The sequence below is a fragment of the Vulpes lagopus genome, chromosome 2, assembly GCF_018345385.1.
Source record: "Vulpes lagopus strain Blue_001 chromosome 2, ASM1834538v1, whole genome shotgun sequence".
NCBI lineage: Eukaryota > Metazoa > Chordata > Mammalia > Carnivora > Canidae > Vulpes > Vulpes lagopus.
The window spans coordinates 19,957,470-19,974,050 of NC_054825.1; the positions used below are offsets into that span (position 1 = coordinate 19,957,470).

The 16,581-nt window shown below is 47.4% G+C and overlaps 1 protein-coding gene across 5 annotated transcripts in view; it reads left to right on the top strand.

Annotated features, from left to right (window-relative positions):
- XPNPEP1 (X-prolyl aminopeptidase 1) overlaps nt 1-16,581 on the top strand; it is a 54,965-nt gene that overhangs the window by 24,541 nt on the left and 13,843 nt on the right. For all 5 annotated transcript variants that reach the window (XM_041744352.1, XM_041744356.1, XM_041744354.1 and 2 more), the window contains 9 exons: nt 3,814-3,877; nt 5,061-5,165; nt 7,431-7,523; nt 7,842-7,985; nt 9,693-9,788; nt 12,256-12,337; nt 13,830-14,040; nt 15,857-15,946; nt 16,525-16,575. In XM_041744352.1, the coding sequence (XP_041600286.1) occupies nt 3,814-3,877; nt 5,061-5,165; nt 7,431-7,523; nt 7,842-7,985; nt 9,693-9,788; nt 12,256-12,337; nt 13,830-14,040; nt 15,857-15,946; nt 16,525-16,575 (936 nt within the window). The remainder of the gene's footprint in view (nt 1-3,813; nt 3,878-5,060; nt 5,166-7,430; nt 7,524-7,841; nt 7,986-9,692; nt 9,789-12,255; nt 12,338-13,829; nt 14,041-15,856; nt 15,947-16,524; nt 16,576-16,581) is intronic.

Below are 16,581 nucleotides of genomic sequence, written 5' to 3' on the forward strand. Positions count from 1 at the left end.
TACAATCCCTTCTGGTCTGAATAGTACATTCGTTTCCTCCCGCTGCTATAACATTATCACAAACTTAGTGGTTTACAATAACAGAAATCTGTTATCTTACAGTTCTGGAGCTCTGGAGTCTACAGTAGGTCAGTAGGGCTATGTTTTTTCTGGAGTTTCCAGGGGAGAATCTGTTTCCTTGCCTTTTCCTGTTTCTAGAGGCCACCTGCATTCCTTAGGTTGTAGCCCTTCCTCTGTCTTCAAAGAGATGGCTAAGATTTTAGCTAGGTACAGAGAAAAAGGCTCATCTTTCCTTCTGCTTTGTTCATTTATTCTGCAGACATTTTAAAAAAATATTTATTTATTTATTTATTTATTCAGAGAGAGAGAGAGGCACAGAGACACAGGCAGAGGGAGAAACAGGCTCCATGCAGGGAGCCCGACGTGGGACTCGATCCCGGGTCTCCTGGATCACACCCTGGGCTGCAGGCGGCGCTAAACTGCTGCGCCACCAGGGCTGCCCTATTCAGCAGATATTGATTGAGGATGAATATATACTACCTATGCTGTGATAGGGACAGGGGCAGTCAAAATTGACAAATACTCTGATCTCATGGAACTTATATTTTGGGGCAGGCTAATAATAATAATGTAAGAAAGAAGAAGAGCATAAAAAAATGTGCTATACAGAGAGGTAAAGGCCAGGTGGCCACTTTGGGTGGTTCAGGCAAGCCCTTCTGTGAGGTGATGTCTGAGCTGAAATGTAGTGACGAGAAGGAGCTAGCCATGCCACGATCAGAGAGGGACTTTGATAGGCACAAGAAAGAGCTTATGCAAAGGCCCTGAAGCCAGAACGAGTTTGGGAAAGAGCAGAAAACCGGTGGTGTGGTTTGAATGTTTCAAGTGGTGGAGAGAGTGGAGGAGAGTCCTGAGAGGACAGCAGGGCCTGGTCAGGCAGTGCCTTGGGGACTGGGCTGGAGTTCGGATTTTACCCTAAGTTTGATGGGAAGCTCTTGGTAGGTTTTAAGCAGGATGCTAACATGGCGTGTGTAGACATCTTGGAAAGCTCACTCTTGAGTGTGTGAGAAGAATGGATTGGTGGGTCCCTGGTCCAGGTGGAGATGATGGAGGCCTGAACTGGGTGCTGGTCTTAAGAGATGGAGAGAAATGGTGTTTTTGGAGAAAAAGCCAATAGCTCTACTTCCTTGTTTCTCTTTCCTGGCATGCTAAGGTTTTGGGTTAATTATATCTCCCAGGAGAATGTTCTTGGATTTTGCCAGCCTCACAGCTGGGGGAAAAGTAGGAGGCCCAGGCCCAGTGCTTGTCTGGCTTTTGCCTAGCTTGTTGGTATAGAGGTGACAGCTTCGGTCAGTGACGGCTTCCTGGCAGGTTGACTACTTAGGTCATGTCTAGACATTCTTGCCCAGACCTCCTCTTGATCCCAAACCAAACATGTCCACCTGCTGTTAATTCCACCTCCCTTTGGAGAAACCTGCCTCCTGCCTTTGCTGATAGGCAACTCCTTTGAGAGGGCCTGTCCCGCTAGGGGTGGGGCATTCCTGGAGAGCTGCGTGCTTGAGTGGAAGAGTCTGCCTGTGCCCAGACGAGCAGTCCCTTCTCTGCCAGCCCTTTGCTGGCAGCCTCACTGTGTGTCGCAGGTGGCTGAGCCTCTAGCAGGGGAGACTCAGACTCCTTGGCCATCAGGAGTGCCCCTTGCCTCTTCCCCATTGTGTACTTGAGTTTTAGCATGGAGGTTATTTTTGTTTCCTTAGTTTTCCCAGCCTCTTGGACGCTTTTTCATCATTCAGGAAGAAACTAATGCTATCTGTTCCACTGCACACTTGCAGCACTCTCAGCATTCTGGTGAGTCGTTTTAGACATTAACTTATTGCTCCTCACAACGATCCTGGGAGAGCGGGAGCTCTCCTCTACCCTCCATTTTTGCCTTCTTTTTCTTTAGTCTTGCACCCAATGATTACTGCGTTAATAACCAAATGAGAATTCTGCAGTTCATAGATGCTGCTGGCGGCCATTCTTCCTGGTATTAGTGCTAAGATCAAGCATTCCTCTGTGTTTGGGGGATAAAACATGTGCCTGCTGTGGCTTTTCGCAGTCTGAGGGGACCTGTTTTAGAAATGAGGAACTGAGCCTGAGAGACGCAGTGAGCCTTGTTGTAGACCACACAGCTGGGTCTGCTGGAGGGCAGGTGTGACCTTGAGCTCTGTCATCTGTCATGGCTCCCTCTGTCATGGCTTCTTCTGTTGGCCCTTTGGACATCTCCATGGAGAGTGGTCCTCTGGCCGGTTTGAGGCTGTGGCTGCAGCTGCCTCGGTGAAATGAGTGGGAGCGAGACATGGATGCTTTTTCTTTCTTTTTTTTTTTAATCTTTTTATTTTTTATTTATTTTTATTATTATTATTTTTTAAGATTTTATTTATTTATTCACAGAGACATACAGGGAGAGAGGCAGAGACACAGGCAGAGGGACAAGCAGGCTCCATGCAGGGAGCCTGATGTGGGACTTGATCCCGGGACTCCAGGATCACACTCTGGGCTGAAGGCGGCGCTAAACTGTGTTGAGCCAACTGAGCTGCCCTATCATCAGCATTCTTTTCTTTCTTTCTTTTTTTTTTTTTTTAAGATTTTATTTATTTATTTGAGACACAGAGAGAGAGAGAGGCAGAGACACAGGCAGAAGGAGAAGAAGGCTCCATGCAGGGAGCCTGACATGGGACTCGATCCCAGGTCTCTAGGATCAGGCCCTGGGCTGTAGGCTGCACCAAACTGCTGAGCCACCTGGGCTGCCCCATATCATGAGCATTCTTAACCCTGCTCGGTCCTTTAGCTTAGAAGACCCCTGCCAACAGTAGAAGGAACAGCAGCTCTGGTTTCCAGCACACCAGATCCTGGCCCAGCTACTGACCTGTGAGTGGGCAAGTTGCTTAAAGATTCCGTCTTCACCCTTCAATTTTCTCACTTGCCAGTAGTCTTATCCCAGAGAGTTGTTGCGAAGACGAGAGATAACATGTCACATGGGTGCAGCACAGCAGAGTGCTTCAGAGCCTGAGTTCAAAGCCCCTGCTACCTTTGGGGAAGTTACTTTACTGTGTTTAACTGTGTTGCCAGAAGTGTCCCACCATGACCAGGTACCATCTGCACAGAAATGTGAACTTCCTGTGTTGTTCAGTCTCTAACCCCTTACTTTTAGAGGCAAGGGGATGGGAAAAGCATGCTTTGGGACATGACATTTTCTTTTGCTGAAGCCTCCTGGATCAGAGGAAGTGTTTCCATTTATTCTCTAATGGGAAGGGACAGGGTCTGTATGGGAATGATTGGTGACGCCACATTAGAGGAGAATACACCCAGAAGTTCGGAAACAAGCTCATGCCTAAAGAGATCTAAGAGAACTATTGGCACCTAAAACAGAAATTCAGCCTTTCTTTTCAGAAAAATAACAGATGCCTAAATGTCAGTGACAAGGAAGAGAGAAGAGAAGGCTATTGGTTTGTTTTTTGAGTAAGATCTCAGAAAAGAGCAGTTTATTATGTTTTGTCTTAATTTGCTTTGTTCTCCAGAAGAAGAAATAGAGGCTAGTGGGAATAGCTCTTTTAGCCCATATTTAATTAGGGTCTTCTGCAGCATGAGCAGAGCATGAGCAGCATGAGCAGAGATTTTCTTCATGTTCAGCTTGACTTTTTAGCTAGACTGTTTCTTGAAGGTGCCAAGGCTTTGCCAGCCGTGTCCGCTGTGTCCCCTTGCACACAGCCGGGCACATGGAGAACAGTCAGCATGTGGCCGGTCTAGGTCCACTTCAGCATCCTTTCTGTTTTCCAGAGTGAGTACATTGCTCCATGTGACTGTCGGCGGGCCTTCGTCTCTGGATTTGATGGCTCTGCGGGTGAGTTGCTAAATTCTCTCTCTGTTCTTTCTGTATTTTGTTTGCTTCCCCAAAATAACCAGGCCAACTTTCAGCCTGTGATAGAACCAAAAAGAAAATGCAAACCAGACACTCCCCCTTGAGCCTCTGCAGAAAGGTGTGAACTCCCAGCATCCCCCAACTCTGAATTTACCTTTAGTGGCCCTTTTCTCGATGCTTTTGCTATTAAAGTTTTCTTTTTCTTTTTTGCTATTAAAGTTTTAAAAAATTTTTCTTTAAAAATGCTTTGGACTTTTTATTGAATATAGCATACATACAGACAGTTGTATCAAATAAACTGAAAATACTTGTGTAACTAGCACTCTGAATAAGAAATGGGACACTGACAGCGTCCCGAACCCCCCCTAAGCTTGCTGGTCCTATGTCATTCTCTAAGTGCTTGACTTCCAGATTCAGTAATTTCACTTTCAGTTTAAAAAATAAAGGGTAATGTTGAGCTACATTGGTGCCCTGCCCTAACTTTTCCAAAACTGCCGTGCCCTTGAGTTTTAGGGTGATTTCCCCCCTTCAGACTCTCCTGTGTTACACTAGCTAGACTTGGCAAAGAACTGCTTCCTTTGGTCTAAGTGCTTGTGTTGGTTGGCACCTCAGGGTTGCCTTTGGCTGGTACGTCTGCCAGAAGCCCTGAGTTCTGTCAGGCAGTAGGGACTGAGGGCAGGTAGGGATGGGAGGCATCCAGGAGTCGCTGTGAATACTGATAGTCCAGTTGATTTCTCTCAGGAAAGGTGAAGCAGTTCTCCACCATAAGTGGAGCAGAGCACTATGATCATTGTGCTGGAGTCCGTTTCCCCTCTGTCTTGTTGATCATGAGGTCTTTTTGACCATAGGTACATAGTCCTCTGTTCTGTTGGCCTTGACTTGTGCTGTGCAGATGGGGAGCTCCAGGGACCCATCAACTTGGGCTGCCTGAGGGCGGTCTCCTTCAAAGCTTGACCCACAGCTGGTTCTCAGTGGCATTGTCTTCTCTTGCCTAGAGTTTTTCCTGGAGTCAGAGGCCCATCTGCCCCACTGGGCGTGAGTGGTGGTGGTAGGCTGACCGCACAGGAGCTGGTACTTCTCATTGTGCTTCTCAGCCTGCTGCTACTGTGTGCAGCTTCTATGTGGTCGTCAGAAATTTTTCTCTTTCTTTTGCCCCCTACTCCAGGCACGGCCATCATTACAGAAGAGCATGCGGCCATGTGGACTGATGGACGCTACTTTCTCCAGGCTGCCAAGCAGATGGACAGCAACTGGACACTCATGAAGATGGGTGTGTAGAGGTGTGGCCAGCCCAACTTTACTTGGCCAGCTTTGGGAAGGGACCCTAGAGTTCTTCAAGGTCTCTGGATCTTAACCCTTTTGTGAGGTCATGGTCCCTTTTGAGAATTCAGGGTGTGTTAGTCTGCTTGGGCTGCCATAACAAAATACCATAGACTAGGTGAGTTAAACAACAGAAATGTATTTTCTCAGTTCTGAAGGCTGGAAGTCTGAGATCAGGGTGCCAGCATGCTCAGGTTCTAGTGACAGCCCTCCTGATTTACAGATGGCCACCTTCTCTCTTGAGTTCTTACCTGGCAGGGAGAACCTCTCTTCTTCTTTTTAGAATCCTATCGGATTAGAACTCCACCCTTAGGATTTCAACATAGGATTTTGGGGGGACACATTCCAGTTCATGGCATAAGAAAACACTCTTTCTCTCATATCTACGTGCACATGCACACACAGAGGCAGACATCTGGGGGCTCTGGGGCTGGTACAAATGGATAGGCTAGTGGCCTTTAAACTTGTTTATTGCATGCCTCTGGCTCATGTACCTTCAACATATATTATACTTGTTTATATGTTTATATATAAATATCTGCATTTCAAATGTGAGCAAAGATTAATTTCTTTATTTTTTAGACAAAAATAAATACAAATAGACATCTTAACACTTCCTGCTAACACCCCAGGGGATTGTTCAGTGTATCCCTGGGGTATGGGTATCTCTCTTTGGGGCCCACATCTCTAGCTGTCAGGTCTGCCTGTTCCATCTCGTAGGTATGTGGTGGCCTGGCGGACGAGTCCTCCTTCCTTCTAAGTCCCCCTGTAGTTGGCTGTGTCTTCCCCAAGCCCCCCTTTCCTCAGGCGTCTCTCCTGTGTAGGGCAATTCTGGTGGGTTTGGTTGGGGAGTGATTCATCCCTGAGTTTTTGCCAGATATCTGTCTGCTAGGAAATAGCATGACTTCATCCTATAAAAGTCATACTAAGGGCATTAAAAGAAAACTTCGTTAGTAAGTGGCTTTTTAGCGGTTTGGAAAAAAATAGCCAAGAATCAAATAGCAAAATAACAGCTCAGTGCCAGCTTTTAGGCAGTTTTTTGGAATTGAGGTTCATGAGCTCATTTCTTTATAAACCTTTGAACTTCCCCTCTGTGGTTATGTGGTTATCAGCAGTCAGTAGGGAAAACAGTGAAGATAAGTACTGTTTTTAGAATATACGAACTTTCACTCTAAATATAGATCTATTTCACCAAGATGTTAACTTTTTAGTAAAAATCTAATCAGTTAAGAAGCATACATCCAAATGTAGAAGGTATTGGCTTAGATTGAAGAAAAACTGGAATATCAAAAATAACTTCACTTCCTTTCTTGAGGTTTATTTGGTGTCCCATGACTCGTCTCTTGGAAATGGGAAGGGCTGTTTGCTCTTAGGAATTGGGAAGCCAAGGAGCCATCGTAAAGATGATGGTGATGAGACCTGTGTGGCCCTCTTGTAATCTTTGGAAAGATTTCTTTGCTGCTGAGACTTGTGTTCAGACCCCAGTCAGGCCTGGTTCAGGGGTGGGAGCCTCCTATCTGCCGCCCTACCTTACAGTGAGGGGAGAGCACCATGTCCTGTGTTTCCTGGTGTGAGATGTGAGGGAGGGTTTCCAGTTCCCAGCCTTCACCAGTCACGACCCAAGTGTTCATCAAGTGACCAGTAGTGATAGTGACCAAAGGCTGAGAAGATGTTCTTTGCAATGACATATGTGCCAGTGTTGCAGTGATTCCCAGGATGCTGTTTTTTACTAGGAGTTGAATGAAAATCTTGCCTTTTCCTTTTTTTTTTTGTCTTCTTACTCCTATGCTTTTTTTTTTTTTTTTTTTTTTAAGATTTATTTCAGAAAGAGAGGGAGAGCGTGAGTGTGAGGGGCAGAGGGAGAGGGAGAAGGACTCTTAAGCGGACTCTGTGCTGAGCACAGAGCCTGACATCGGCTTGATTCCACAAACCTGAGATCATGACCTGAGCTGAAACTAGGAGTCGGACGCTTAACCAGCTGTACCACCCAGGCACCCCTGGTGCCATCATATACTTTTTAAATACATCATCTTATCCTTCTTGCAATCTTCCAGGATTAAGCAAAGTTTGGGTTCTCTAAGTGCTGCCAACCTACCATATAGAAGGTGCTTCATAAAGACCCTAGGATCATGATGTTGGTGAAGTGCATCCTTTGGGTAGGACTATGAGCTTGGGTCCATTGGGAATTGTTTCTTACATGTTCTTCCCTTGGTAGGTCTGAAGGACACACCAACTCAGGAAGACTGGCTGGTGAGTGTACTTCCTGAAGGATCCAGGGTTGGTGTGGACCCACTGATCATTCCTACAGGTGAGTGAGCTGGGGTCCTTCCAGTGTGGGGGAGGAAGTGGATTCTAGATGCCTCTCCATTCCCTTTGTTTGCTTGTGGACTTGGATCATTTAGGGGCTCAGCATGACTTGATGTCATGATAAAGGTCAAGGTGAAGAGAAGAGTTTTGGCAGAGAGGCAGGGGAAGGCTGTTGGTGGTGAAAATAACCTTTTTACACTCATCCTGCATACCCAGTGCTAGGCCACGGGAGGACCGCCTTTCAGAAGGCACTGCTGCCTGCCTCAGCTGAAATGGCATTTGGTTCATGTATGGTTGGGCTACGTGTATTTCTCCCCAGATTACTGGAAGAAGATGGCCAAGGTTCTGAGAAGTGCAGGCCACCACCTCATTCCTGTCAAGGAGAACCTTGTGGACAAAATCTGGACAGACCGTCCTGAGCGCCCGTGCAAGCCCCTCCTCGCACTGGGCCTGGATTACACAGGTCAGAACCCTGCTGCGCCCAACAGGGCCCCCAGCCCTTGTTCCCTGCCCGTCACCATTGTCCCCATCCCAGTCCTCTGAATCAGAATCCAGCTTGAGCTGGTGGGCGGTTTTGCCTCACCCTGGCACAGTGCGGCATTTGATGAAAGCAGGAGCTTTATTTGTTTCCACAGTGGCCACCTACTTGCCACTTATTTGCATAATTTATGCTTGCCACGCTCTTCTGGGCAGACCTTTGGCCGCTGCTAAGATGGCTTTTTTACCACTCTGTTGCTAACTGCCTCTAACATGTCTGATAGTGGAAACAGGGCTGGGGGCTTTCTAGGTTCCATTTCCTTTTCTTCCACCCGCATTTGGAGGTTTACCTTTCTAGGCCCCCCACCCTGTATCTAGAACCTTCTGCTTTAGAGGCTTTGGGTTGTGGGTGGGTTTCTTTGGCCTGTATATTAGTGGTTGATGAAGAGCAAGTTGTGAACTGTTGGTGGGAGCTGAAAGTGTGGATTTATAGAACAGTGAGGGATACAGAGAGAGGCCAGGGAGGTGGGGCTGCAGGGGAGAGAGCTGTGCGGTAGAAACAGAAGAGGAGAGGTGGATGGGGGATGTCTGGAATGTAGGCAGATTGCCCAGAGGGGTCCTGGGAAGAAAGCATTACAGCCCAGGCTCTTGCCAAGTTTTAAACAGCATTCCCGAGCTGATCTTCAAAGCTGTGTTGGTTGCGGGGGCAGCCCCCAGCTTGCTTTCCCTGTGACGCCCTCACCGGAGGGGATCACAGACGGAGGGGGATCGGTCCAGTGAGTGGCCCGGGGTCAGCTAAACATTTTCCACGAGCATGTTTTGAATTTTTTTTTTTTAACTGACTCAGAGGCTCCGACCTATTACTTGTACAAGAGGGGAGAACAGATGTTGGGGGTAAGACTTTTGGTCAGCAAACGTGAGTGACTCCTACGTGCAGGACACTGTGCCAGGGGTTGGGTGAACCAGATGGTTCCCCAGTTCCCAGGGGCAGGCTTGTAACCTGAGCTGTCAGTGCTGTTTCATGGCGGGTGATGGTGGTGATAGTGGTGGTGAAGGGGTGTGCCTCTCTAGGGCTGCAGTTTCATCTGGAGAGCTGCAGGGAGCCAGCCCCTGGCTATGATGGGACAAGGGTGATTTGGAAGTTAATAGTCACAGAGTCAGATTGCAGGGAGTTCCTAGGTCTTAGCACCATGAGGCGAGTCTCTCAGCTCCAAGAATGTCAAGTGGTGGGTGATTATTCCCCTGGGCCTCTAAGCCTGGATGAGTTTTCTCTGCTGGGCAGTATCTTCTCATAGCTCCCTGTGCTTCTGCCACTATTCAGTCTTGACACAAGATAACTACTGCTGTATTGATTGTCTTCCCTTCTAAATTGTAAGCCCCATGAGGGCAGGGGCTAGGTATCGCTTAGAGCTGTGACTGCAGTGATGAGCACAATGTCTGGCAGATATCTATGCCCACGAAGTCTAGATACTTCAGAGACATTTGTTGGATGAACAAATGCATTAATTTTGTGAGTAAGGCTGTCAGGGCTCTCGAAAGTCAACAGGCTTGGACAAGAAGCTTGAGTCCAGGCCTCCTGTTTCCTCAGGCAGCATGCTTTGTATAAGATGGCCTGGGTAAGAATGTTTGGGATGGGTTCTTTCACTTGGCTCCCGTGCAGGGCCAGAGTCACAAGCACATTTGTTTCTTGCAGGCATCTCCTGGAAGGACAAGGTTGCAGACCTTCGGTTGAAAATGGCTGAGAGGAATGTCGTGTGGTTTGTGGTCACTGCCCTGGATGAGATTGCGTGTAAGTGCTCTGGCTCTGCTGTGTGGGCACATTACCTGGTCTCTCCCTTGGTTCTCTTGGAATCTGGGTGTTCACGCCAGTCTGCTTTCTGAGTGGCCAGGGAATAGACAAAAGACCACGTCACCAAATGAGTACCCAATACACCAAGTAGGATGGAGAAAGAATGACAGAGAATGGGAGAGAGGGACATAGCTTGGCTCAGAGTGGTATTATAGCCTGGGGCTGATGCGAAATCTGTGATGTCCACCTCTGGTGAGTCTCTTCAGGACTATGACACCACCAAGGAAGGACATTTCTTCCCAACATTTTGTGTCTGTCAACATTCATATGTCTCTCCAGCTGTAGAAATGGCACCATAGGAGATTATTTTTTTTCTCTACACTTTTCCTGTATTTCCCTCAGGTCTTCACAGTGGCGATGTTCTAGAAATATTTCTACATCAGAAAACTCAGGAACTGAAGATTCTTTACCAACTTTTTTTTTTATTTTTAAGATTTTATTTATTCACGAGAGACACAGAGAGAGGGGCAGAGACGTAGGCAGAGGGAGAAGCAGGCTGGAGCCTGATGTGGGTCTCAATCCCAGGACCCTGGCATGACGACCTGAGCCAAAGGCAGATGCTCAACCACTGAGCCACCCAGGCATCCCTTCATCCCAGGGATCCCCTTCATCAACCTTTTTGATAACAATAGCAGTTTCTGAATCTTTAGACATTAAATAACCCTTATGCAGTTGTTTAGTACCTTGTCATCCTCTAGAACCTGAAGACATTTGGTTGACTCTTTTTGTTCTGTCTTCTGTTTTCTGATTGGATTTAACCCAAGGTAACTGAGAAGAGGCACTACTTTATCTGTTTATCTTCTCACTAGAGAAAGAGACCCTACTACACACTGTCCTGTTTTTCCAACTCCCAACCCCCAAACTTTGTCAAATATCAGTGATGTTTGACATGTATGTCATATATCAGTGATTGATATCTTTAATTAACTACTTAGATATTGGCGAGAATAACAAATGTAAAGTTAATTTCTCCCTTTGATTTTAAGAAAATACATTCTTGGGACACCTGGGTGGCTCAGCGGTTGAGCACCTGCCTTGGGACCAGGGCATGACCCTGGAGTTCTGGGATCGAGTTCCACATCGGGCTCCCTGCAGGGAGCCTGCTTCTCCCTCTACCTATGTCTCTGCCTCTCTCTCTCTGTGTCTCTCATGAATAAATAAATAAAATCTTAAAAAAAAACACATTCTTTTTTTTTATGTCTTATAGCTTGATTTTTCTAATGTCTCTGTATACTCTAAGCATATATAATCATAATTTAAGTAAATGTAAATATCCCATCATATGGTTATCCATAACTTACTTACTTAACCATTCCCCTAAGGATGGCCTTTGGGTTATTTTTGATTTTCCCATGACTTTATTATGATGCTACCATCAAAATCTTAGTACATCAGAATCTCTGTATATTTCTGATTATTTTCTTATATTTGTGATTGGCTTTTAGGGGTGGCATAACGGGTTAGAGGGTATGTACATGGTAGGGCTTTGGACCCATCTTGCCAGTTACCTGCCAGAAATGTTTATGGTGGATATGAATATGCCTGTCCTGGCACACCCTTGCCAGTCCCAGATACTGTCATTTTTTAAAAAGTGCTAGTCTGATAGGTAAAAAATATTGCTTCATTGCTTTACTGTGAGAGGCCATTATTTTAAAATAGAGGCAGTTCTTTTCTCTCACGAGGGTCTTTTTAACATTCTGTTCTTCGGGAGAGCAAGAATTAGGCAGCTGGAAGCTATGGGAGCATAGCTATGGTCTCTGCTGGCCCCTGTACTTCTTAAACATACAATGACTTCCCCAAATGCCCATTGACACTGGCTCTAGGCAGGTCCTCCACTCTGGTTTGGTACCACAGTTTACCCTTGGGTGGGCTTGGATTTGGGTTTCATTCATGGGCCTAAGCCCTGCTGACTCACTGCTTTTGTTCCTGTGCTGGGAAGTTCCGCCTCCGTGGAGCTCCTCGACTCTTAGCCAGAGGGCCTTCTTTGAGCTCCCTCATCGTGGGTGGGTCTCAGTTTTTCTACCCTATGTCTTCAGAAGGGAGAGAGTGCTTGGCCCTTTTCCCTTTACTTGGGAGTGCCAAAGGTTTTCCCTGTGGCAAGGCCAGGCTTGGCCGGTCACCACCAGGCAGACCATTTCAACTCTTTTGTTTGGAGGGTAATTTGCCTGTTTTTTGACTAACTTCCATTGCATTCCGTTCCCGGGGCAGTGCTGTGGCAGCATAAGGAACAGATCTGGTGCCATCATTTGGTGGACATGAGCAACTGCAGCTCAGAGGTAAAACCAGGAAACAAGGTTTCCTGCTTTTCTGAGAGATGAGTGTCACTGAATCCTTCTGTAGAAGCCTTCCATGGATGCCAAAGTACTTAAAAATTCCTGTTAAAATCTCAAATCTTTTTTTTTTTAAGGGCTGTTCAATCTCCGAGGATCAGACGTGGAGCACAATCCCGTGTTTTTCTCCTATGCAATCATAGGATTGGAGACGATCATGTGAGTGTTTGCCCCACACGGGAAAGTCCTTCCTTCCACACAGCTCCTCAGATGCTCTGTCTCCCTTCCTGGTCAACCCCATCGCTGCCTGAGGTCCTGCTGATGCGTTGCTTTTCTTCTGCTTTTCCCCTTTCCTGCCTCTCTCTCCCTTTCCCTTCTGATCTTCCTACACAGTAGGTGTTTTTTACATCTCGCCTCTTTCTTAATCTTCCAGATGATTTGAAATCCATGAAAGTATCTCTAGTACTAGGAGATGAAAAAAAAATAGGCAGGGACATCAGAACAAAACTGGAATGAGGTTAGTTCACAAGATTCCTGCTGCAAAGTCTTGGTCAGGCCATACACTGGATTCTAGGTTTTGTAGCAGCCAGTGCAAAGGGATGGATAGGCTCAGTGCTACAATCCTGGGTACACAATTCAGATAAACTCTGGCATTCAAAGGTCGGAAATGACCCAGGAAGATGGTTATGCCTTGTTGAATTGTCTATTTATCTGCCAAGGAATTGCTTGTGACCTTCTTGTGGTTGTGCTTCTATCTGGATGGCTCTCTTTATTCACATAACATTTATGAGTTTCTAGAATCTCTGTTGGCTGCTAGGTTGCATCAGACAGATAGGGTCTGGGGCTAGAGTTGGGGAGATGAGTGTCTCTTCAGGGGGTTCAGGCATGTAAGTGCGCACTGACTTGTCAGTAGGATGGATATTGGGCCTGGCCTAAACTTGGGGGTCACAGGAGACTGACAAGTAATACTGAAGCAGAGATCAAAGGCACATGTGAGCTGGTTAGGTGAATGGGGGCCACAAGGAATGGTGATCTAAGCAAAGGAGAACAGCATTGTCAGTGGCTCTGGGCAGGGGAGAGCACGATGGCTGTGAAGGACCTGGAGTGGCTTAGTGTGGTTGGAACATGGGAGTGTGAGGCCGGAAGGTGAGCAGGGGCCATGGAAAGGAAGGCCTGTAAGCCAAGTCCAGGAGCTCCGACCTTTGTTCTGAGGACACTGGGGAGCTGTTGAATGGATTTTTCACAAGAAACCACATGATTGGGTTTGCAAATCATAGAGAATACTATGGCTGTGAACATGGGATGGCTAGGGGCAAGACTGGATCCAGGGAGACCAGCTAGGAGGCTGTGACACAAATCCAGCAGGGAGATGGTGGCAGTGTGAACCTGGCCTGTGACTGGGCAGGGCTGGAGTCAAAGCTGGACAGACTGGATGGGATTTAGACTATAGGTCCAGAGATCTTAGTGGAGGGAAGGAAGGACATCGGGGACAGTGCCCAGGTCCTGGCTGGAGGAACGAGGTGGATGGATATAACATACACAGGGATAGAGACAACTTGGTGAACAGGATGTGGGAAAGGAACACGGAGAAGGAGAAGCTGCTTGGTTTTGATTGCTAAAAGACGGAGCCTGTTGTATTTGTGGGCCATGTTCCTCCCTCTCGCTCACATGCCCTCTTTTCTCTGCCACCTCACTTCTCGCTTCTCTGCAGGCTCTTCATTGATGGTGACCGCATAGATGACCCCAGTGTGAAGGAGCACCTGCTTTTTGACTTGGGCCTGGAAGCCGAATACAGAATCCAGGTGCTTCCCTACAAGTCCATCCTGAGCGAGCTCAAGGCTCTGTGTGCCAATCTCTCCCCAAGGGAGAAAGTGTGGGTCAGCGACAAGGCCAGCTATGCTGTGAGCGAGGCCATCCCCAAGGTTGGTAGCCCTGCTGAGGCCCATTCAAAGCCTGTACCTACCAGCTGCCAGCCCCTTCCCAGTTCTGGCATCCTGCAGCTTTGTCTTTGAAACAGAGGTTGTTCTGGACGATCTCTGGGACTGGCTGTCAGGTCAGGGATGACCTGTCCCTAAAGGAGCCCTTTGGGCTGGAGCCATCTTGAGGGTCTGAGGGCCCTTAGAACTCATTGAGTCTTCTGTGTTTTCCAAAATGTAGCATGAGAGAGGATCTTAGGTGGTAAATATGAATGCTTAGGTTTATTTAGGTGTTACCTGTTTTATTTTTTTATTTTATGTTTTTAAAGATTTTATTTATTTATTCATGAGAGACAGAGAGAGAGAGAGAGAGAGGCAGAGAGAGAGGCAGAGACACAGGCAGAGGGAGAAGCAGGTTCCATGCAGGGAGCCTGACCTGGGACTTGATCCCAGGTCTCCAGGATCATGCCCTGGGCTGAAGGTGGCGCTAAACCGCTGAGCCACCCAGGCTGTCCATGTTACCTGTTTTAAAAGCAATTTAGTGTACACTAGAAAAAAATATTTCTAGCATTTGAGACCATGATATTATAAAAATTATTTCTTAAGACAGAGTTTAACAAACTAAGTTGATTTAAAGATGGTCTAAAGAAGTATTAAGTAAATAAAGGTCTAGAGGGTAGGCAGCCAGGGTGGGAGCTGAGTAGGTGGTATGAGAACACCTGAAATCTGGGAAACACAACATATGCCCCTTCCGTACCACATTTACCAGCTAAGGAGGCTGGGGACCCAGAGTGGCGTGGGAAGTTAGAGACTGGTTGAAGGTCAAATGATAGTGGTAGCCTTGCCCTTTACTGAGTCCCTGCTGGGTAGTGCTAAGCAGTGGACACCTGTCTGCTCATTTTCACTAGGGCTCAAGGCAGGACTGTAATCCAGGCCACCTTGGATGTATGTAGCCTTTTCAACTGTCCTGCCTTGGGTCTCTGGCTGCAAGTGGCCTTTGGTAAGCCCAGGGGTATCTCCTCTCTGCTCCATCCTGGGAAAAGCCTAGGCCTGGCCCACTAGACCTACCTTGTGAGTGCACCCTCCCACCCTCATAGTATGTGTGAGTCAGTCTTGACCTGAGTTGGGGGGTCATGCCTGCTTTCTTTGTTTCAGGAGGTCTGCATGTGAGAGTGAGGGAATGAGATTGGAGAGAATGAATGCCTTTCAACAAGCTCTGTGCAAGAGCACAGATGTGGTCCTGAATCCCTCTCCCATAACACAGGGCTGGGTTCCAACTCATTCTTAAATTGGATAGGGTCTTCCCATACCATGAAGAGCAGGTGATGTGTGATCCTGGAACAAGATAGAGGAAGGAGTGGGAGCCCTCCCTCATCAGTCATGTGTGTCCTCAGACAATGGGAAAAAGCCTCCTTTGTGCAGCAAGAAAGGGGTTATTTCGGTCAAGCTTTGATCGTTAGTGAAGTCTGACCATGACCATGACCATGACCATGACCATGACCATGGAGGCTTGAAAAGCAGTATCTTCCTGATGGCTGGCAGCCAGTAGTGTCCAAGAGCTGAGGATGGGGGCAATAGAAGAGAAATACTTTGTTTGATGGACTTTATCTTTTTGGAAGAGCTCAAGCCCCTTTCGTCATGCTCAGAGTCCTCAACCGAAAGGGGTGGGTCTTCAATCCCCAGGCACAGCCAGGTGGGTCCTGAGTGGAAGCTCTTCACATGATTTGTCTTACATGTGATGTGCTGGGTGAAGCCGTGCCTGCCTTGGCCTGGGGTGCGTGGAGCCGGGTTTGATTTCCCATACCGCTCCTTGTGCCCCTAGGATCATCGATGCTGTATGCCTTACACCCCCATCTGCATTGCCAAAGCTGTGAAGAATTCTGCTGAATCAGACGGCATGAGACGAGCTCACGTGAGTAAAGCAGCCTGTGCAGAAGAGGGGGTGTCAGGAGGCCCATCCCAGTCCCTCGCCTGCCGCGTGGCTTTGAGCCTGGCACAAGGTCAGAAATTCTCTGAGCCTTCCAGTGTTAACGAGAGAATGAAATCAAACACTCAGTGGGTTAGATCTTTACAGAGTCTAACATACACCACAAAAAAAAGGCATTGAAAAAAAAAAAAAAAAGGCATTGATCATGATGTCTCTTAAAAGGCCCAGCATATGTTTCAAGGCCAGTGGTGGGTCTAGAAGGATGTGAGGCCCACAGATGGCTTTTGCCAGTGGTTTGATCGCTGAGGGATTTGCCCCTGCTCTCTGGGAGGGCCTTTCCTGGTTGTGCCTGAGCTCCTGAGCAGCAGAGGAGGCCTTTCCCTGCTGGTGGGAATTGCTGCCCAGTTGTTTACAGGGAGTGCCTGCATGAAAAGTCCTGATGGCTGGAGGGCGTGCCCTGTGAGTCCAGCCTTCTTGGTATCCTGCTAGGGCTGGACTCTGAATTTGCCCAGCTGATTTGCAGTAATAACTTTTAAAAAAAAATGTCTCCATTGTTTGCACAGATTAAAGATGCTGTTGCCCTCTGTGAACTCTTTAACTGGCTGGAGAAAGAGGTTGGT